The sequence below is a fragment of the Phascolarctos cinereus genome, unplaced genomic scaffold (assembly GCF_003287225.1).
Source record: "Phascolarctos cinereus isolate Bilbo 61053 unplaced genomic scaffold, phaCin_HiC Scaffold_7;HRSCAF=346, whole genome shotgun sequence".
In the NCBI taxonomy this organism is placed as follows: domain Eukaryota; kingdom Metazoa; phylum Chordata; class Mammalia; order Diprotodontia; family Phascolarctidae; genus Phascolarctos; species Phascolarctos cinereus.
Genome location: NW_027556180.1, coordinates 169,991,931 through 170,014,433, shown reverse-complemented (window position 1 = coordinate 170,014,433; position 22,503 = coordinate 169,991,931). Strand labels below are relative to the sequence as shown.

Genomic DNA, 22,503 nt, shown 5'->3' with positions numbered 1-22,503 from the left:
CATGACTAATATGGTAATATGTGTTGCATGATTGAACATATATAATCTATATAAAATTGCTTGCTATCTCAGGGAGGGGGGAAATGAGGTAGAGAAAGAAAAAAATTTGGAACTCAAAATTTGTAAAAAAAAAAAAAGTAAATGTTAAAAATTGTCTTTACATGTAACTGGGGGAAAATAAAATATTTTTTAAAAAAAGAATGATAATTACATGCAACATGTGTACAGTCCTCTGTAGTTTACATAAACATCTCCCAAAAATTCTCCCAATGATATTTAAGGTAGGCAGTTTCAATCTGCATTTTATACATGAGGAAGAGAGGTATTCCAATTTGCCTAAGGTCATACACTTACTGAGATTTGAATTCACTAACGTCACTGATTCCACACTCATTTTTTCCCTCCACACTACAGCTGCTTTTTAATTTGTCCGTTTATTTCTTGTGACTCTAGGGGTATGTCCATAAAAAGAATGAACAAACATTTCCCAACTTAAACATCCAAATAATTGCTGTCTTACAAACTATTGTGTAATTTTGGGAGAAATTACACCTTTCTGAAACTAAGATGGGGAACTCACCTGCCTTTCATGGCAGCCCAATCAATTCACTAGGCATTATGCTAGAGACCAAAGGTTCTTAACTTGGGGTCCACTTACCAAGGGATTTGTGGATAGGATTCCTTAACTTGGATAGGAAAAAATTTCATTTTTATTTCAATTTCATCGATTTCCTTTGTAATCCTATGCTTTTTACACTAAGAATTTAAAACATCTCTGAGAAGGGGTCCACAAGCTTCACCAACTGCCAATGGAGTCCATGACACACTAAAGATTAAGAACTTCTGCTATGAGAGGACTCTGGAAACAATCTGCCATAGAGATGAACCTTTTGGAGTAGTGGAACGAGTGCTAGGTTTTCAGTCAGAGGACCTGAGTTTGAATACTGGTTCTAATACATAGATCAACCATGTGATCTTGGGAAACCATTACTCCTTCTTGACAACTCATCTTTCAAATGGGAGGACTGGACTAGATGACTTCTAATTCATGTTAACATACAGTTTAGAGGAAAATGCAAGATAGTCTCCACTGATACTCTTGGCTTATTTTCTTTTGACTGTAGGAAGTGTGTTTGTAATAAAACTGAACAAGCATGAGGCAGCTGGATGACACAGTGGATAGAGTGCTTGGAGTCAGGAGGACCCGAGTTCAAATCTAACTTGAGACACTTACTAGATGTGGGACTTTGGGCTACTCACTTAATCACTGTCTGCCTCAGTGTACTTAGCTGTGAAATGGAAATAATAATAGTACCTACCTAATAAGGTTATTGTGAGGATAAAATGAGATCATGTTTGTAAAGTGTTTTACAAACTTTAAAGTATTATATAAATTATGGCTATTATTATTATAATATCCAAATTTATCTGAACAGTTTTATCTGACAAAATAGTCAATTAAGGAGATGGTACTTATTCTAATGGAGATCTCATTGCTTAGAATATTTTTAGATGATTTAATATTTTATTTTCCTCCCAATCACACGTGAAAACAATCTTTAACATTTGTTTTGTAAAAAATTTTGAGTTCAAAATTCTCTCCCTCCTTCCCTTCCTATCCCCCTCGCCCATTGAGAAGGCAAGCAATTTGATACAGGTTATACATGTGGAGTTATGTAAAACATAAGTCTTCTTTAAGAATGAAGGATGAACAACAAGAAAAACAATTTCCTCATTAGTCATGTTATGAAAGAAAACATAGACCAAAATAAAATTCAAGAAAAATAAAGAAGGTAAAGAAAAAGTATGCCTCAATCTGCATTCAGACTCCATCAGTTCTTTCTCTGGAGATGGATAGCATTTTTCATCACAAATCTTTTGAAATTGCCTTGGATCACTACATTGCTGAGAATAGCTAAATCATCATTGAACAATATGGCTGTTACTATGTACAATGTTCTCTTTTCATTTCACTGTGTATCAGTTCATGTAAGTCTTTCCAGGTTTTTCTGAGACCGTCCTGATCATCATTTCTTATAAGAGAATACTTTTTTGAAATCTTTCTTTTGAATAGTTGGTCTAAGACATTCTCTAAGGCTGTTAATTGTGGAGAAGGTGCCAAACTGCACTGATAGTTTCTTTGCCTGAGAGTTTCCTATATGAATGAAATCTTAAATCCAGACCTTTTCTCTTTCTTTTGAACCTTCCTTTAGAACTTCTATCACTGATGCAAAAAGCGTTTGCTTCCTCTCATTTCCCCAAAATGCTTTACCTGGTTCTCTTCTTTGCCTCCTTCACCTCCTACCTGGTTTTATTCTAATCTGATCATATGCTATATTCCTCCTAACAGAGCTCCTCAAGGACAGAACTATGTCCTTAAAAAAAAAAACCCAAACAATTTTTATATCTCCATTGAATTGTAAAATATTCACTGAATGTGATTCAATGAAGTTTAAAGGATTATTCTCTTTGAAAAAAAAACAACTAGCATTTATATCATGTGTTACGGTTTACAAATATTATTTGATTTTATTATCACAACAATCCTGGAAGGTAGGTGCTATTATTATCCCATTTTACAGAGGAGTAAATTGAGGTAGACAGTTTAATTGACTTGCCCAGGGAAATACAGCAAGTTAAATGTCTGAGGGGGGATTGGAAGTCAGGTCTTAGACACTCCAGGCTCAGAATTCTATCTACTGCACCACCTAGCTGTTCTATGTACACATCTTTTTCTTTTTTTTTTCCCCAGTAGGTATTATTCTTTGAAGGTTGATTTAATGTTTAGAAAATAGGTAAAGGTCAATTGGAGTCCAGTTTAGTGAATAAAGTGAGGAAGAGGATAGAAAGCTGGGCTTGGAGTCAGGAAGACCCAAGTTCAAATCTTACCTCTGATACTTGGCTGTATGACCCTATATGAGACACTTCTCTGGGACACTATATGAAATGTCTTCATCTGGAAAATGGGGGTCATAATACATGGAGCACCTACCTCATAGGGCTGTTGTGGGGATCATATGGAAAGCACTTTGCAAATCTTAAAGCACTTTCAAATATCACTGTTATCATCAAGCTAAGTAAAAAATAAGACCTGAATATCAAGCAATGAGACTGTCTTATATAACTTAGAACCTAGCTGAATAAAACAAAACAAAAATCTGTTTTCCCTTCCTCTCACATCCCTCCTCACTTTGGGAAAAAAAGTGAAAAAAAACACAACTCTTGTAACAAATCGACATAGTCAAGCAAAATAAATTCCCAAATTGGCCATGTCCAAAAAAATCTATAACTCAATCGGCATCCTCAGTCTATCACCTCAGACAGGAGATGGGTTGCATGTTTCATCGTAGGTTGTCTGAGATCATGGTTGTTGGTCACTATGTCGACCATATTTTCAAAATGGGAAATTTTTTTGTGTGAGGCAATCGGGGTTAAGTGACTTGCCCAGGGTCACACAGCTAGTAAGTGTCAATTATCTGAGGCCAGATTTAAACTCAGGTCCTCCTGACTCTAAGGCCAGAGCTTTATCCACTGTGCCACCTAGCTGTCCCTCAAAATATGACTTTTTAAAAATGTTTGGTTCAGTGGTTGTACCACTGGAATAAATATATAGCTACCTAAGGTGAGCCATTTGAAGTGGGCAACATTCATTGGAATATGCAAGACTTGGAATGTGAGTTTTTAAAAAAATCTCATTACATTTTGGTAGCATCTTGAATAGACATATTCAAATCTCATTGTAAGCTACTCCCCTGTGTTACACAATGGTTCTAGCCATTCTGACTCCCCTACCCTTGCAAAGATTGTGACGTACAGCACACCTCTCCACATAAAAAGGGAAGTCTACGATATTTTTTTTAACCAAGTAAAGATGTTTATTTGGGGTAATGAACCCAGTAGATCTTTCTCCTTAAGGGAGAGTCTATGATATTCTATGCAATTAATCAAATATCTGTTAAATGTCTCCTGTGTACAGAGCAAGGTGCTTGTTGGATAAAATCTGCTTATTCACATAAGGCAGTCACCACCTTCATGGAGTTTCCACGCTAGATTTCTTTTCCCCCAACAAGATAAGGATTCTCATTGTATAATGAAATCATTATGTCCTTATACTATCGTGATCTAGGCCACAGAAAAACACTACAAAGCAGAGTAACCTGAGAAATTAAATTTCATGTCTGTGGACAAAGTAATTTGTACTTCATCTTGTCTGTGATATCCACAAACAAATCTCAGAGATGAATTAAACCAGCAGGATGGAACTCCCTAGGGGGATTAAAAAAAAAACAGACAAGCACATTTAATAGAGTATTACCAAATCTACACTACAGAAACTGACAGCTCTGTATGGAAATGACAACCTGAAAAGAATCTGATTGTGTTATTTAAAAAGAACAAGCAGTTTTAGGCTACATACTTAAACAGGAAGAAGATGTGCAGACAATGGTGAGGGATGGGGATAACAATAGTATAGCTTTAAAATCTCATAGACCAAGGAAATGTCTAGGTGAAAATTGAAAGAAAAATAATAAAAAAATATCTGTAACTGGAATTAGAGGACTAAGTTTCAGATTTTAGTTCAATTTTTTTATGTACTGTCCCTAAACCCTACAATGCCAGGACCATCTAACCAACAAGTAGGCTGGAAATGGTTAGCAAGATTGGAGAAGCTGCACAATTATACTAGTTAGTAATATTTGTAATATATGATGTAAGTTATGCATCTCCATAGCTCAAAAGCCTTCAGTGACTCCCAATTGAAACTTCTTAGACTAGTTATCTAAGTTCATCATAGTCTGGCTCCAATCTCATTCACAGGCTTATCTCTCACTGTTTCTCAGCATATATTATGTGTTCTAACCACACTGGGATGCCCTTCCTCCTTCCCCTCTGCCTGACTCCTACATTACAGTCTACTGAAATTCTACCCATGCTTCAGATTTCACCTCTACAAAGCCTGCCTGGCAAACAACGGGTGGCCAAGGAAGACTGATCCCTTTATACAAAGTAATCAACCGCTACCTGCTCTTAACCTTCATAGTACCTTGTCTTGTACCTTAAATACTTTGAATTATAATTATTTGTGGACCTTTTTAAAAGTCTTATTTTTGTGTCTTTCTTGGAGTTCTGGAACCCAGTAAAGTAAATGCCTAAGTAAAGTGCCGTTTTTTGCACAAAAACAGAATTAAAGTAGTAACAATGGCAGATTTTACCCACCAATAGCATCACATTGGACTAATCTTACTGGAACAAGATGTGAAAGTAATGATCTCAAACAAGACTTTGTTTCCTAAAACATTTTAAAGATTCATATGGAAAGAGAATCTGCTGTATTTGGTTCTTAATATTGGACAGGAATTGGGAAGGGAGTGGAGTATCCATGGGTCAGTCACCATGAAACAGTTGTCACAGTAACAGAAAGCAGATGCTCAAAAATATTCTAAGGCCAATGACCTAAAGACTGATTGAAAATACACCTAATTAGAAGCTTAGGAAAAATGTTTTCTGTAGATCAAATAGATGTGAAACTAGATTGGAAAACCCTTGCATGGCCAAGTGAGAATATAAAAGCAGTCATTGTAAGGAAAGTGTGCTTACAGGTATGTGCGCGCGCACGTGTGTGTGTGTGTGTGTGTGTGTGTGTGTGTGTGTGTATACATATACAAATTTTTTTCTTTCAGAGAAAAAGTGTCAATGTTTGGCACACAGTAAGCACTTAATAAATGCTTTTGACTTCATTCTCATGAGGTAGCACGTTCACTTTTAATAAACCACATGCACAGAAAACACTAGGACTTAACAGCATCTGCACAGAAATTTGATATAACACAAGAGCGTGATTGTCAAAGCTATGGTTGAACTATGCAAACTGCCCTTACAGAGAGCCACTGTGCTAAAGACTGGTGAAATGCCAATGTGCCTTGCATTTATAACAATAACAACAACAACAATAATAAACATTTGGGTAGCACCAACTATGCCGTGCTCTGTGCTAAGCACTTTACAGTTATGACTGCATTTGATTTTCACAACAACCCTGGGAGGTAGGGTACTGTTATTATTCTCATTTCATAGCTAGTGAAATTGAGGAAACAGAGAAGGAAAACTTGGATATTACAGCTCTCCAAGTCTCACTAAAGCAGATTGGCAACTGTTTTACAAATAGTCTTAGAGACTGCTTGGGCTCTGGAGAAGTTAAGTGACTTGGACAAGGTTGCCCTGCCAAAATATGTCACAGGTAAGATTTGAACTCAGGTCCTCCTGATTTTGAATGAGATCTCTTTCCACTATGATAACTTATCACTGATATATGTGGTTAAATCTTTTCCCCCTCTCTTATAAACTCACTCATTCTCTATTATCTTGTCATTGACAGAGACAGAAATGAGTGGATTGGTACCATTTCAAGTGTCTGAATACTAATTAAAGTGTTTTCATCTCTAGACAAACTTATTCCTGAAAGGGTCCACTTTTTTGCTTTATATTTTTTTTTGGCCTTTGGATTCTCTTCTATTAATCAATAGTGTCCTTCAAATATATTTACTACAGTTTGTGGTTTGACATTGCTAGCCTATTGCTTCTTTATCTCAGGTCCCTCTAGATCTGAAAAGGCCCACACATGGGTCCTCTAAGACTTTATTCTAAATTTTTACCTATGCGGCAGCTAGGTGGTGCAGTGGATAGAACATTGGCCTGGAGTCAGGCAGACCTGTGTTCCAATCTGGCCTCAAACACTTACTAGCTGTGTGACCCCTGGCAAGTCACTTAATCCTATTTGCCTTAGTTTCCTCATCTGTAAAATGAGCTGGAGAAGGAAATGGCAGACCCCTCCAGTATATTTGCCAAGAAAATCCTAAGTAGGGTCATGAATAGTCAGATGTGACTAAAATGATGGAACAATCTGAAAGTAGCCTGAATAAAGGCAGATCACTTGAAAGAAGTACTAACCAGGCAAGAACAGTTAAGCCATAGGAGGGCTCTACAGTGGAGGGAAAAATGGTGTGCCCCAAAGTACTCCAGTTTGGGGTAAAAATTGGGTTCTGGGCAGGAAGGGCCTCATTCTGTTAGCAAAGGAAAATAGAAGGAGTAAAGGTGATAAAAGAGAGAAGGCAGAAACCTGAGCTGCTGAAACAATTACAGCTCAGCCCTCAATCCTCTATCAGTGACAGGAAAGGATATTTTTCTGATTTACTCTTGGCAGATGGACCTGTCTAGATAAAACAGCAATACATAACAATCATCTACCAGAGCTGCTAGTGAAGATATTCTCGTTGTGTTCTGCTAATGAAGGGCGTTTAAAACCTCATTGCATGAACATTTTCCCAGAGGCTGGGAAACAAGAGATCATAACATGACCCACTCCTTGATATAAACAAGAGCAACTATGTAACAATGGCGGCTGCAGGTCTCTACTAGTTACATGAATCTAATATCTAGTAAGTGGGATGGAAGAGGGGGAGGAAGAGAAGGTGAAAGAATGGATCAAGCCCCAGTTCAAGAGTTATCGAGCCCCACCTGGGAGGGAAAAGGTAAAAAGGACAACAGTAAGAAACCATCCACAAGGAAAGAAAAGCAACCCTTCAGGTGCCTTCCATGTACCCAGTGGGATCTGAATCAGTAACTAAGAGTATCTATCTATAGTGGTATGATCATTTTTTTTCTTCTCACTTATCCTCTAGCCTCAGCAGTTGTCCCCTAGACTAAATCCTTCAACAGGGCAGAAAACAGGCAGTGTGGTGCAATGCAAAGAACATGGATTTGTAACGAGTTTTATTTTTTAATTTAGTTTTAAAACACAACCCCGCCTGTATTACCTTCACTTAGGTTACTTAACCTCTCTGGACCTTGTTTTCTTCATCTTAAAAATGGCACAGGCACTGGACCAGATGGCCATTGAAGGCCTTGCGTCTAGGCAGTATAATCAAGAGAGCAGTGGACCTAGAGTTCGGAAGACTTAAGTTCAAATCCCCTTTCCAAAACTTGCTAGCTGTGTGATCCTATGCAAGTAACTTGATCTCTGCCTCAATTTCCTTATCTATAACATAGGGATTATCCAGCCCTAACCTCCCTCTCAACATCCAGTTCTGCATCTCCCATCTGCTTATTTTAGACATCTCAAACTAAATGTCCTGTAAACATCTTAACCTCCATATGTCTCAAATGGAACTCATTATCTTTCCCTCACACCCTTCCCCCTTCCTAATTTCCCTATTAGAGTTGAAAGTATGACCATTCCCCAGTTACTCAGGCTCAAAACCAAAGTTTCTTTCTAGACTCAGCACTTTCTCTCACCTCCAATATCTACTCTATTATTAAGTCCTGGTGATTTTTACCTTTGTAGCATTTCTTATGTACCAACACCCTTCTCTTCTCTGATACTGGCATCACTCTAGTCTAGGCCATCACATCTGGACTATTGCAATAGCCTGCTGGTTGACTGTCTTAGCTCAAGTCTCTCCTCATCTTCTACTTAGCTGTCAAAAAAGGCTCAGGTCTAACTGATGGTGAATGGGATTCAATCTGAACTCCTAAAAGGAAAAGACCATGTCTTTGAAAGCAACCCAGTCCCTGAATTTTCCCATACATCTCAGTAGCCCAGATCACTGGTGCCTCTGCCCAAGGTATCTGGCCCACCTCAGCCCACCCTGATTACTTAATTAGCTTACTTGACACTCATTAATCCCATCCAGATTTTCTCAGTCTTTTTCTGTATAAAAGTACCCATTTTATCTTCATCAAATTAGAAGATTCTTAAAATCTGGCCCATTTGTACTGGCATCACAGATAAGGCACACTCACTAGGAATCTCGTCCGCCCCAACTGGTATCTTACTAAACTCACTACTTGGACTGAAAGAAGACTTGCGTGGTCGAATTCTTTCGAGGCAGACCCCTACCCTATATGCCTGCATTTCAGGGTTCTCAGTACCCCTAGACCACAACATAACCATATTATCCCCCTATTCAGTTAGCTCCAGAGGCTCATGTTCACTCTGAAGTTCAAATAAAATCTTCCATTTGATTTTTAAAGCCATTTACAACCTGGTCCCTTCCTAGCTTTTCAGTCATCTTATACCTTATCCCTCTCCACACACTCCACCATCTGCACAATCCTGTGACAATGGCCTCTTTCCAGTTCCTAAAACAAAATGCTCTCTCAACTCAAGACATTTTCACTGGCTGTTCCCCATACTTAGAATTCTCCTGTTTCACTACCTCTTGGCTTCCTTAAAGTCAAACCTAAAGTCTCTCTTCTATCAGAAGACTTACCCTTGAAAGGAATGATTATTAAATAACCAATTACTAATACTGGAGAGACTCGGGATTTTTTCCCTTTCTACTTCCTCATTCTCTTCTAGGTCAAATCAGCCTCTGAAGAATAGGGCTGATAATGAGATTGGATTAAACATTCTCCTCAATCTGGTTTAGACCCCACCCACCTGGGGAAGCCCACAGTGTTTTACTCAGACTTGGGTGGGAGGGTAGATCTTTTTTCTAGGTTGCCCAAGGCTGGGAGTGGTCTGGGAGTAAAACCAACATTTTCAGAGTCATGTCCTCCAGCCCTTCATTAGAATAAACCCACATTTTATTATCATATTTATTTTCTCATTAATTTTTAACCAGAGTGGATTGTCACCTGTTGGGAACATTCATTTTCCAAGGGCATATAAGTGTCAAAAGGCCCCCTTGAGGGGTCTTTGGTTTATGAGAGGAGGCCAAATGGCCATCCTTTTATTATTCACTCACCACAATTAATAAAATGATTAATTGCCCAGAAATTATGTCTCTCAAACTTTTGATACATCACACTAGTTATAACTTCACTAGCCATAATTAATAAAATGATTACCCAGAAATTACATCTCTTGAACTTTTTATACATTACACCCCAATCCCCCTTAGCACTAGTATCATTGTTCTGTTGATGACCTCCAGTTTATCTATCTATATGTTGTTTGTGCGTAGTTCTTTTCACATTGTCTCACCCGTTAAAGTCTGAGCTTCTTGGGAGCAAGGATTGTCTTTTGCCTCTCTCTGTATTACCACTGCTTAGCACAGTCCCTGGCACATAGCAGACACTCAATGCGTGTTGACTAACTGAATAGAATGCATCTCCCAGGATTGTTATGAGGATAAAATGAGATAATAGTTGCAAAGTGCTACACAAACTTCAAAGTGCTATATAGTGCTGACTATTATTCAATGTATGATCCCATTGACCTTGCTCAGATAAATCTGGGTCCCCTTGCCAGAAAGGTTCAGAGGCATTATAGGAACTGAGAAGCTAGGGAGACTTGACATTCATAAGCTAATTAAGACAGAACTGAAAGAACCCCATGTCGCCCTTCTCTTCCTTTTCAAAGCAACTGGGTGGTGGAGTGGATAGAGCTCTGGGGCTAGAGCTAGGAACACCTGAGTTCAAATCCAGCCTCAGACCCTTGCTAGTGTGTGACCCTGGACAAGTCAATAACCTCTATTTGTCTCAGATTCCTTAACTATAAAATGGGGATGATGACAAAGGCCACCTCACAGGATTGTTCTGAGGATCAAATGAGATATTTGTAAAGGGCTTAACACAGTGCCTGGCCCATAGCAGGCACTACACAAATGCATATTCCTTTCCCAATCACCCTCTACTTTGACAGGATATTCTATGAAGCGCACTCTGTGTTCGGTTCAATTGGGCGAAACTTTTCCTACCATCTTGACACAGAACCCACACATTCCCCTCCTGGCAAAATACAGTTTGCATCTTTTACCCCGTCCCTCTAAGAGAACTTAATCAGAATGGAATTAAGTTTCAAGATCTCTTCCTTTCTTGAATTTTGGAAGTGATAGTTGAGCACATTGTTCATTGTTACAAATTCTAGTTACATAGATACAGAATAGATTGATTGGGAATTAAAGACGCATTGGGTTGTTAGAATTGGAAGAACACATATCTTAACCTGATAGGTATAGTTAATAATCAATAAGCATTCATTAAGCACCTACCACATGGCAGGCAGTGTGCTAAGCTCTAGGGATATACAGAAAGGCTCTTGAGGAGCTTACAGTCTAACCAGGCTGTCCCTCTCTCCCTCCCATCTCCCATTTGGCCACCAGATTACTAATGTGGGCTTTCTACACTTACCCGACAGGTAAGCAAACTGCTTTTTCAGTTGGTCTTCAATATCAGCGGCACAGAGGGGAGTGATATCCTGGTGCATGATTTCATCTGAAGAGAAAAGAGAAAACACACACACACACACACACTGTCATTTAATGGAAAACTTTACCTCATCCTCTATAAAATGCCAAGTCTGGATTAGCCAACCACACACAGAGCCATGCATGTCTAAAAACACCTTAGGATGAGTTGTCACGTGTCTGGAAAAAAGGAATTCCAGTTTCCAGCTCAGGGCAGCCTTTGTCTCTGAATGATCAGAAGCCATGACCCTGGCATATTCCCAAGGCTTTAATAACCATGTGGGTTATGTGTAAGAAGAAGAAGAATATAGCCACCATAGACTCAAACCTCAGGACCCTTATCTCTACATCTCTCAGCAAAGAAAAGCCTTCCTAAGGATATATTCTCATTCATATTCATTCTCTCTCTCTCTCTCTCTCTCTCTCTCTCTCTCTCTCTCTCTCTCTCTCTCTCTCTCTCTCTCTCTCTCTGTTCCCTTCTCTTATTCTCCTCTCTTATTATTTCCCCTCTCTTATTCTCCTCCCTCTCTCATTCTTTTTCCTCTTAGTCTCTACACTCTTCTCTCTTATTCTTCCCCTTCTCTTATTTTCTACCCCTTTCTCTCTCCCCTTATTATATCCCCTTTTCTCTTATTCCCTCCTCCCTCTCTTATTCTCTCCCCCTCTCTTATTCTTTCCTCTCTTATTTTCTTTCTCCTCTTATTCTCTTTCCTCTTATTCCCTCCCCTCTTGTTTATCCTCTTCCTCTCACTTATTCTCCCTCACTCTCTCTTATTCTCTAACTCTTTTCTCCTGTTCTCCCCCTCGTCTATCCCCTCTTATTCTTTACCCTTCTCTTCTGTTCTCTCCCCCTCTTTCTTATTCTCTATGCCCTCTCTCTTATTCTCCCCCCACTCCCACCCCCGTGAAATCAGAAAGGAAGTTCAGCTGCTGGGGGTTCTATGGGAACTGCTTAATTGCTGATTACACACTTTCCCCAGCAGTACCTCACAGAAACAGCTCCCCTTTATCCAACTGTGAAGCAATTCTACAGGCTACATCAAAGCTGAGATTAAGTGAGGCTGTCAGGGGTTAGTTTGATCCTTCCCCACAACACTGTTTAAATTAATAAGAGAGATAATATCTGATAAGGCAGATTTCCATGACAGTGATTTTATTTTCCACAGGGGAGAAGAAAGAGTGACTAAATTTTACTAACTCATTAAAACAAGTAAATGAGAGTATTCCTTTGAGCAATGACTAAGGATCCCCTACTTCTGCAGCTCTTAGATGCAAGGTCTTTTGAGAGGGGCACAATTTTCACATGACTGAAGGTCAGAAACTTTCATTACCACAATCTGGAAATGTAGGTGCCCAGTGAATTAATAACAGCCAAAAAATGATGACCATATATTAAGCAGGCAGAGGAAAAATATTGACCCTTGCTAAGTGGCTCTGGAGTCCAAGGATCTATGTGACTGTGGGCAAGTCAGCTAAGTCTAAATACAATGGCAGATGCAAGTATGGCGTCCCTGGGTTTCATATCTGCAAAATGAGACAGCTTCTGAGGTCCCTCCCAGCTCTAGAATGCTAACCCTATGAATTCAAGTTTTATGGTCAAGGAATTGAGAATTCTTCATTGGGTTTGCCCAGCAAAATCACAAAAGTTGGATTTAGTATCTCTTCTGGGAAATATAGAATTAGAGTCTAGAGCAGGGATTTTTTAACCTGGTTTCAGCAGATTCTTAAGGTCTGTGGAGCTATTTCAGAGGGTCTTAGAATTTTTTTAAAATACATTGATAATTTTATGTCAATATAATTGGTTTCCTTTGCAATCCCAGGTGTATTATGTATTTAAAAACATCATTCTGAGGAAGGATCTATAACTTCACCAGAGAGCCCAAGGGGTCGATAGCACAAAAAAAGTTAAGAATCCCTGGGCTAGAGTAGAGGAATAGATCTCTTACTTTGGGCCCTCATTTAATGGTCTATCCCTTCCATTTTGCCTGCCTAAATCTGGAGACCCCAAGTTCTGTGTGTCTACAGTAAGCAGTATACAGTAATCCCTTCCACACTATGATTTTTCCCCATCATGGTTTCAATATATCATGGGTTGTCATAAGAAATTAATGGGAGGGGCAGCTAGGTGGTGCAGTGGATGGAGCACCCACCCTGATGTCAGAAGAATCTGAGTCCAAATCTAGCCTCAGACCAAACACTTGACACTTACTAGCGGTGTGACCCTAGGCAAGTCACTTAACCCTGATTGCTTCACCAAAAAAAAAAACAACAAAAGAAATTAAATGGGAATTTTGGGGAGTTTTGCAGAAGCTGCAGACTACGCATGAAGGTCAGCAGACACAAGTTTCAAAACTCAGAAATGCATAACATATATGTATAGTATTGTGAAATATCAACATAGTCTATCTTTTAATTCCACAATAATTCAGACTCCTTCTCTGGTATGAAGGGAGGGCCAAAAATTTTTATGCAGATTTTCCAGATGGTGGGAGCTCCTCTCCCTTGACCCTCTCGAAGTAGAAGGGTTAACTGTATACTTGTTCAGTTGTTTTTCAGTCATGTCCAACTCTTCATGACCTCATTTGGGGTTTTCTTGACAAAGATCCTACAGTGCTTTGTCATTTCCTTCTCCAGTTCATGTTACAGATGAAGAACTGAGGCAAATAGGGTTAAGTGACTTGCCCAGATAACTCACACAGGTAGTGTCTGAGGTGGTATCTTAACATCAGAAGATTGAGTCTTCCTGATTCCAAGCCCAGTGCTTTATCCACTGGGCCACTTAGCTGTGCTCAATATGTAGGAGCAGGGATCTGTTTCTATCCGAGTCTGGATCCCAGTGATGTATGGGTTGTGTTGTTGTTCAGTCCTGTCAGTCATGTCTGATTCTTCATGGCCCCATTTGGGGTTTTCTTGGCAGAGATACTAGAATGATTTGCCCTTTCCTTCTCCAGCTCATTTTACAGATAAGGAAACTGAGGCAAACAGGGTTACATGACTTGCCTAGGGACACACGGATAATAAGTATCAGAGGGCACATTTGAACTCAAGAAGATGAGTCTTCCTGACACCATGCCAGGTACTCTGTTAACTGTGCCACCTAGTTGCCCTAGCAGTATGTACAGTCGTCCACATTCAGCTTCAGGTCATCCTCCTGGGATTTGAGAAAAGTCAGATCTGTAGGGATCACACAACATGCAAACTCACTTAAATGAAGTTCAGCCCTTCAAGGGCAACAATAATCTCATTTTTGGGGTTTGATCCCCAGAGCCTGGCAGAGTGCCTGACACATTATAGATCCCTAGGAAATGCTTATGGATTGAGTGAAAATGTAGGTTCTGAGCGGGAAAGTCCTATTCTGAATCTGGGGCAAAAGTCTTCATCAAAAGCTAAAAACCTGACCCTAAAATTAGTAGGTTGAACATGGAAAAAGTATTGTCTGTGTCCTCTTTAGTTCAGCTTATGGCTGAAATCAGGTTAAACCGATTTCTCTTCACTATTTCTGCACTCAAAGCCACATGCTGTCGTAAATGATTCTCAAAACACTTTGTTCCATTTGTACTTATAGACCCAGACTCACATGCACATTAAAAAGTTTTGTTACTCAAAATTTTTTAATTCTATTTTTTGTTTTAAGTGACTTTCATTTCTGATTTTTTCCCTTTCCTTCACCTAGCAGGTTATCCTTTGTAACAACAACAACAAAAAAAAAAATAAAAAGCAATTTTTATTTTTTATAATCAGTTTTAAGTTGAAAGGCACCCCCACCCCCACCCTAGGCCTTTTTTTCCATTCTTTTACTCAGAATATTTTAGCCAAGTACTTCTTGATTTCTTTTGGTTCCTATTCATAGGATTTAGATTTAAAATGACCTGAGAAGTCATTTGGACCAACCCTCTTATTTTACAGATTAGGAAAACTGAGGCTCAGGAGTAAATGACTGCTCAATATCACACATATGGGAAACGGCAGGGAGAACATCAACACCTGCTTTCCTCTATCCCATACCTACATCTCCAAGGGTCACTGTATTTAGACTAAGGCTGCTGCTCCACTGCATGGTGTTTTAGAGCCAGTAATGAAACCAGGCTATTAATTCAATCTTTAGCTATGTGGTATGCCTGGTTACCTAACCCTTTGCAAAATTAGTTTATTAAATAATTTGAACCATGGATAGCCAGGTGGCACAATGGATAGTGTTACAGTTAAAATATGGCCTCAGTCATCTGCTAGCTGTATGACCCTGACCAAGTCATTGAACCTGTTTTCTCAGTTTCTTCATCTGTAAAATGTAAATAATAATAACACCTAGAAATTGTTGTGATGATAAAATCAGATCCACTTGTAAACCACTTAGATAGTGCCTGGCACATATGAGGTACCATACAAATGTTAGCTACTTCTTGTTGTTGGGTTGTGTCCAAAAGTCCATGGGGTTTTCTTGGCATAGGTGACTGGAGTGGTTTGTCATTTCATTCTCCAGTGTGTCCCCATTTTACAGATGAGGAACTGAGGCAAACAGGGGTTAAATGGCCTGCACAGGGTGACACAGTTAGTAAGTGTCTGAAACCAGATTTGAACTCAGATCTTCCTGACTCTAGGCCCAGTGCTCTATCTACTGCACCACCTAGTTGCCTGTCTCCCAAATCTGAAAACAGTTATAGACATTTTTACATTTTCCAAAAGGAGCTGTCAACAGTAAGATGAACTTTTTTTAAAAAAAAAAATAATTACTTTGGCAATAATCCCTTATTGTGACAGCAAGCCATGCTAACTAAGTACATTAAGGGGCTAACTTTTATCATTTATCATTGCAATTTAAATCATCTTTGCTGTGTTTGCCCCATAGTTGAGAATAATTCAACAATTTGAAATAACATTAAAAAAAACACAATAAAACAACACCACCCAAATATCACTAAACACGTTCGGTTTCTAAAATCAAAGTTTGGAGTGAGAAACCATTTTGAGTAGGTTTGAAAGAAATTAGGAATCTGAGTTTTTAAGGTATTTTTCCTCTTTTAAGATACTACTTAATGGATTTCACTTTACTTTGGACCCTGACTAGACCCTGGAAAGAAGAGAATTTAAAATGGGAGCAAGAGGCTGGTTAAGATAAACAAGTTAGCCAAGAAGACAAAATCAGTGGTTACAAATTTAAGGGTGCTTTGGATAACAAGTAACAGAGCCCACCCCCCACCCCTTTCACATTTCCAGGGTCTCACTGAACTCATGTCAAATGTTGGAGAACAGGAACTGGGGTCACCTCACCATCCTGATTAAATAAAAGGGTTCAAGAAAGACATCATCCAGTCACAGTGTGGCTCTGTGTCAGAATACAGTACGTTACAGATAACAAATCAATTTAATAACATTCTTGTCTCAGCACAGAAATTAATGGGGAATTCCAAACAAGGAAGTTATTTTGTGACAAAAAAAATATCTGATTTGAGAAAGGGGAAAACTCAAGAGGGAACAGAGGTTGGTCATTCTTTGTATGAACTGAAAGGTCAGGTGACCTAGACCGGGAGGACTTCCTTGCCTGAGGTGCTGTGCTATCCTCCTTACTCATTAGACTCTTAAGATAGTTTTGTTGGATTTTGTTTTCGGGGACTGGGTTTCCCTGTTTTGCCCAGGCAGGCAATTCAGAGACCACTCAGTGACCTTCTCCTTCTACCGATCGGCATGGAAGTTTCTGACCTGCTCTGGTTCACATCTTCCTTATACTGCATGGCAACCTTCAAGGGGCCAGACTTAGCACTGACACTAGATCAACTTTAGCACTACTACACCTTTAAATTCTTAAACTCAAGTGATTCATCAGCCTCCCAAGCAGCAGAAAATACAGGTATATGCCCTAAACCAGGCAACACTGGATCTTATTGTAAATGGAAATGGAAGATGGGAGGAAGGGACAAAGTCTCTCCCAGAGGTGATGGAAATAGCATTAGCCCTGGTTGCCTCCGGCACTATTGTCTAATGTTGGCCCAAAGGCTTAAAAAACCTGGGTGGAACTATCTGGGAGTCTGCAGTTTGAATGGTCGAAGTAGCATTTATACTTGGAGAGAAGCAGCATTATATACACCAAAATACGTGCATAGATGGAAATAATTTTACATTGTTAATACATCATAAATCAGTGAGTGCCAAATCCAAAATCAATTGAGTAAATGCTAAAGTACAACAAAATAAAAGCTTAAAATTTGCCCAGAATGCAAAAAAGGTGACCTAACTAACAAGGAAATCACTCCCCAGGCCTTACAGCAGCTGGGGAGTTACCATCTTTATTAAGGAAGAGTCATATTGTGACTCATGATATGATTGAGGAGAGAAAGGCAACAGCAATGGAAAAACAAAACAAGAGGAGATTACCTAAAGCAATCAGCACCAAATCACCTGAGTTACTAAGCCCTCAGCAAAGTGTCATTATGCTCCCAGGCAAGCCAGTAGTTAAATAGCTGTCAACAAAAGAGTTAAAATGGAAAGTAAAGATGTTTACAGCATTAGTTATACAAGTCCTTGAAGGATCTGTCTGATTTAAGCTCTTAGGATGTCTTAAATTTACATAAATCTATCTATCTATCTATCTATCTATCTATCTATCTATCTATCTATATCTATATATCTATATCTATATCTATATATATACATATATATCAACCAATAAGCATTTATTAAGCACTTACTCTGTGGCATGCACTGTGCTAAGCCTGAGCACATAGAGTGAGATTAGACAGTAGCCTCAAGAAGCTTATATTCTAGTGGGGGAGATAACAAGTACACATAAAAGTCTACACACATTTGTTTTCGTTGTTTAGTTCTTTTTCAGTTGTGTCTGACTCTTTGGGACCCCATCTGGGGTTTTTGGCAAAGATACTGGAGTGGTTTGCCATTTCTTTCTCCAGGTCATTTTACAGATGTGGAAACTGAGGCAAAAAGGGTTAAGTGACTTGCCCAGGGTCACACAGCTACTAAGTGTCTGAGGCTTGATTTGAACTCAGGAAGAGAAGTCTCATGACTTCAGGCTTGGAACTCTAACCACTTTGCCACCTAGCTGCTCTACATATACAGAATATGTGTATGTGTGTGTGTGTGTGTGTATGTGTGTGTATGAATGAATGCATTTATGTGTGTGTATGTATATATATATGAATGTCTATATCTGTGTATGTATGAGTGTGTATATATATAAATGTTTTACATATATATAATATGAAAGTATATATGTGAAATATACATACATATATATATGTGTGTGTGTGTGTGTGTATATATATATGAGATAGTTTTGGGAAGGGGGATGCTAGTCACCAGGTTGGGACCAGGAAAAGCCTCATTTAGAAACTACTTACACTAACTCTTTAAAAAAAACAGGGATTCCAAGATGGGGAATGAATCGTTTTTGTAATCATCTGGACGGCTGTTGTAGGGTTGTGTTGCTATAGGCCATTTATTTTACATACCGAATTGCACTGGACTCATAGGTACCATGGGCAGCTAGGCGGGTGTGGAGTCAGGAAGACTCATCTTCCTGAGTTCAAATATGGCCTCAGACACTTAACTAGCTGTGTGACCTTGGCCAAGTCACTTAACCCTGTTTACCTCAGTTTCCTCATCTATAAAATAAGCTGGAGAAGGAAATGGCAAACCATTCCAGTATTCCCCCCCCCAAAAAAGGAGCCACACAGAGTAGGATACAACTGAAGAACAACAGCAGCAGTACCATATGTCCAATTCCAATACACATTTATTGAGCACCTACTCTGTACCAGCCAGTGTACTGGGGATACAACTAATAAAAAGAAAGATAATCCCAGACAATCCCTGCCCTCATGAGGCTTACAATCTAATATGGGGAGGGGAAAATCAAAAGGAGGCAGCAAAGGGGTGGGGGGAAACGAGGGAGCTATTCAACTACTATTCCAGGTAGGTGAAACAAGGCAGAGTAGAAAATGAAGAGTAGAATGAGCTCAAAGTCCAGTTTCTGCCTCTATAAAGGAAGGCACTGGGGGTAGTTTGGTATTCCACCCTTCAGCTCTCCAACCAGAGGGGAGAGGATTAGGAAAGTCTTTTCAGTTCAAGTTTGAATTAGCAGCATGACGATGAGATTGAAGGGGATGAGCTTAACCTGGAGAGAGCATCTTGTTACAAGATGGCACAGTAGCCCATGAAGAGGGGAGCGGGCCACCATTAATACAAACTTTATTTTCCCTTCCTTTTCTGAATGTACTTAGAAAATTTATTATGAACACTAAAATAAAAGCCCAGGTTTAGAAAGGTCTAGAGATATATGCATTCATTTATCATACACTAGTAAGGATCTATTGCTTTAAAAGCGTGGTGAGAGGAACAAAGTTTAGCTAACACATGATCCCTGTCCTCAAGAAACTTAAGAGTCTGCACAGAGGGATGAAAGACAGGCAAAACTGAAAAGCACAGCAACAAATGATGAGCTAGAATGTAAGCTCCATGAAAGTAGTGATTGTCTCATTCTTTGTATTTTATCCCAAGTGTGCAGGTCCTAACATGTGATACATACCTGGTAATTAATAAATGCTATATGATGGAAAGGGCAAAAAAAAAAAAAGTCTTGCGTGAGGGACTAGGGGTAAGATCATTACTATCCAGGGTGTGATCATTACCATCCAGGTTAATCACCTCTCTCAAAGGTTACTCTTGTTCAGGTATGTATGTGAAAGAACTCTTGTTCAGATATATTCTATGATAGATGATGTGCAAAGGGAAACATCAGGAAGGCATTAAACTTAACTAATGTAAAGGGAGGTTGGCATATGCTGAGATCACCTAAGATGAAAGGGACCATATGGAAGATGCTGGAGACAGGAGCACTGGCCTACCACATTAGGTGGGAACAGCCTTTTTCCCGACTCCCTTAGACTCAATAGCAGAAAAAAGGGCTGATTGTGCTCAAGTAGATAATTTTTAAAGATGCACACAGTTCCACCTGTCATCAGACTTTGCACTCGAGTCATACTAAATGAAGAAGACCAGCCAGAGCTTACATCCCCTCAGCATTGTCTTGGAAAATTCATTGTCTTCACATTACAGTGAGATAGAAGAAGAGGACTTTAGTGGGCACCTGGCATATTTAAGAAAAATAGGGGAAGGAAACAGAGCAATAGATCTATTTTGGAGAGTACTAGTACCTAGTAAGCACTGAATAACTGCTTGTTAAAACATACCACATGCTGAAAATACATTTGGCAATTAAAAGATTGTCCTTCCTGAATCCCCTAGAAGTAATTACTTTTCTTTCACAATTTTTCACAAGGTTAGGAGTTTTCTGAACTATACATTTCACTGGAAATGACTTTTAAAGGCAGCTTGGGCCTGGGATGATACAGTAGAAGTAGAAATGGCTCAAGAGTGAAAGAATCTGGCTTCACATTCTGCTTCCAATGCTTGCTACCTTACCCTTCCCAAACCTCAGTTTCCTCAGGTGTAAAAGGAGGTAGTTGGATTAAATGGTCCTATGAGATTTCCTCCAGCTCTATATGTTTATGATCCTATGGTCTTTAATTTTTTAATTTAATTTTTCCAATGAATGAAAATATATATTTTCTTTATTTCCCACTTCCCCACAACTAGAAAAAAGAAAAAAGATGGAAGCCCTGGAACAAATATGCATAGTTGAGCAAAACAAAGGCCTACATTTCTCATGTTCAAAAATTTGCTTCTTTCTGCACCCAACATTCATCATCTCTCTTCAACAGGTCAACAGCATGCTTCACCTCTATTTTCTGGAATCACAGCTGATCATCATACTGATTAGGGCTCTTTAGTCTAGCCCTATGATGTAAAGATTCTCCTGGTTCTGCTCACTTCATTCTCCATTGGTTCATACAAGTCTTTGCAGGTTAAAACACTCATGTAAGTCTTTTCATCATTTCTTATAGCACAATAGTATTATTCCATTACATTACCATAACATAATTTGTTTGGCCATTGCCCAACTGATGGGCACTCCTTTAGTTTCCAGGTTTTGGCCACTACAAAAAGAGTCATTATAAATATTTTTGTACATATGGGTCCTTTTTTTTCTTTGATCTTTTTGGGGTATAGGCCTAGTACACATATTGTTGTATCAAAAGGTATGTGTAGTTTAGTGACTTTTAGGGCATAGCCCCCAAATGAGTGTATGATCCTAAGATATTACGTGAGTTATTAGTAAAAACTCAAAAGGGGCAGGAAAAATTTCACAACACAATCCCGAAGTCTTAAAATTTATTCGAAAATGTGGCTGTGATTACTAGTGAGTGCACTTACACGAATGAAGACCTTTATTCAAATTCCTGATGATGCCAGTGAAAGTCATAATGCCTACAAGATATAGCTGAACCATTTAAAATAAATGTATTAATTTTGCAAAGAGGGACAAAGGGAAATAATAGATTCATCAGTACTGTAAGCTACTTGGGAGCAGGGGCTGTCTTCTGCCATTTTTTTTCATTCCCATATAAATGCACTTAGCAAAGTAACTACTGTATGCAGATGCTTATTGAATGACTGACAAGTAACCTTTTATTGAGAATTTTCTGGGTTATGTGTAAGCCGCTGCATGGTGCCTGAGGAGACAGAAATGAAGAAGACAGCATCTCTTTCACTCAACATGCTTATAATCTAACCATGGAGACATGTACACATGAGTAACACAAAGCAGCATTTTGTTCTTTATTATTTACTCCGAACTCTTCCTGTCATCTCATTTCTCTTTCTTTCTCCTTAATGCACATCTGTGACCCACACCATTCCTCATGCATGCCTTCTGAAGCCAAATTTTGTGCATTACAATAATGGAAAACAATAAAATATAGAAGAAATCTATCATTCCCATAATATTTAATTGGAAGGCTGTATTTTATATATGTTTGGATTCATAGTGATGAACCAGATGATTCTTCAATCATGAGCCTACATTTTTTATATCAAGCCAATAAACCAAAGCCAAAATTGAATTCTATTATCCCTTTTTCCATAAACTGTTCCATTGTATCAATGTGTAAAACAGCATTATTTCATCATATTTTCCCCTCAACTCTTTGTTTTAAATCTAGTTTTTAATCTCCTATCTAGTTTTTTTTCCTTGCAGAGTTATAAAATCTGACTTTATTTTGTAAAAGCTTCTGCGGAATTTTAAGCTGATGCTCCTTACTTAGTTTTAAGTAGCCCTGAAACTTTGATTTAACAACAGAATTATTCTTATTTTTGGTCTTAGTTTTGTTTTCAATACCAAGAAAAGTCTAGTAGACCCATTGCAAGTAAAAAGTGGTATCTGCTGTTGTTAATCCAGGCTAAT

At 38.8% G+C, this 22,503-nt stretch overlaps 1 protein-coding gene across 1 annotated transcript in view; it reads right to left on the bottom strand.

The window, feature by feature from the left end:
* MCF2L (MCF.2 cell line derived transforming sequence like) overlaps window positions 1–22,503 on the bottom strand; it is a 382,959-nt gene that overhangs the window by 127,845 nt on the left and 232,611 nt on the right. Inside the window, 1 exon segment of the mRNA XM_078147328.1 lies at window positions 11,134–11,217. Coding sequence (XP_078003454.1) covers window positions 11,134–11,217 — 84 coding nt within the window.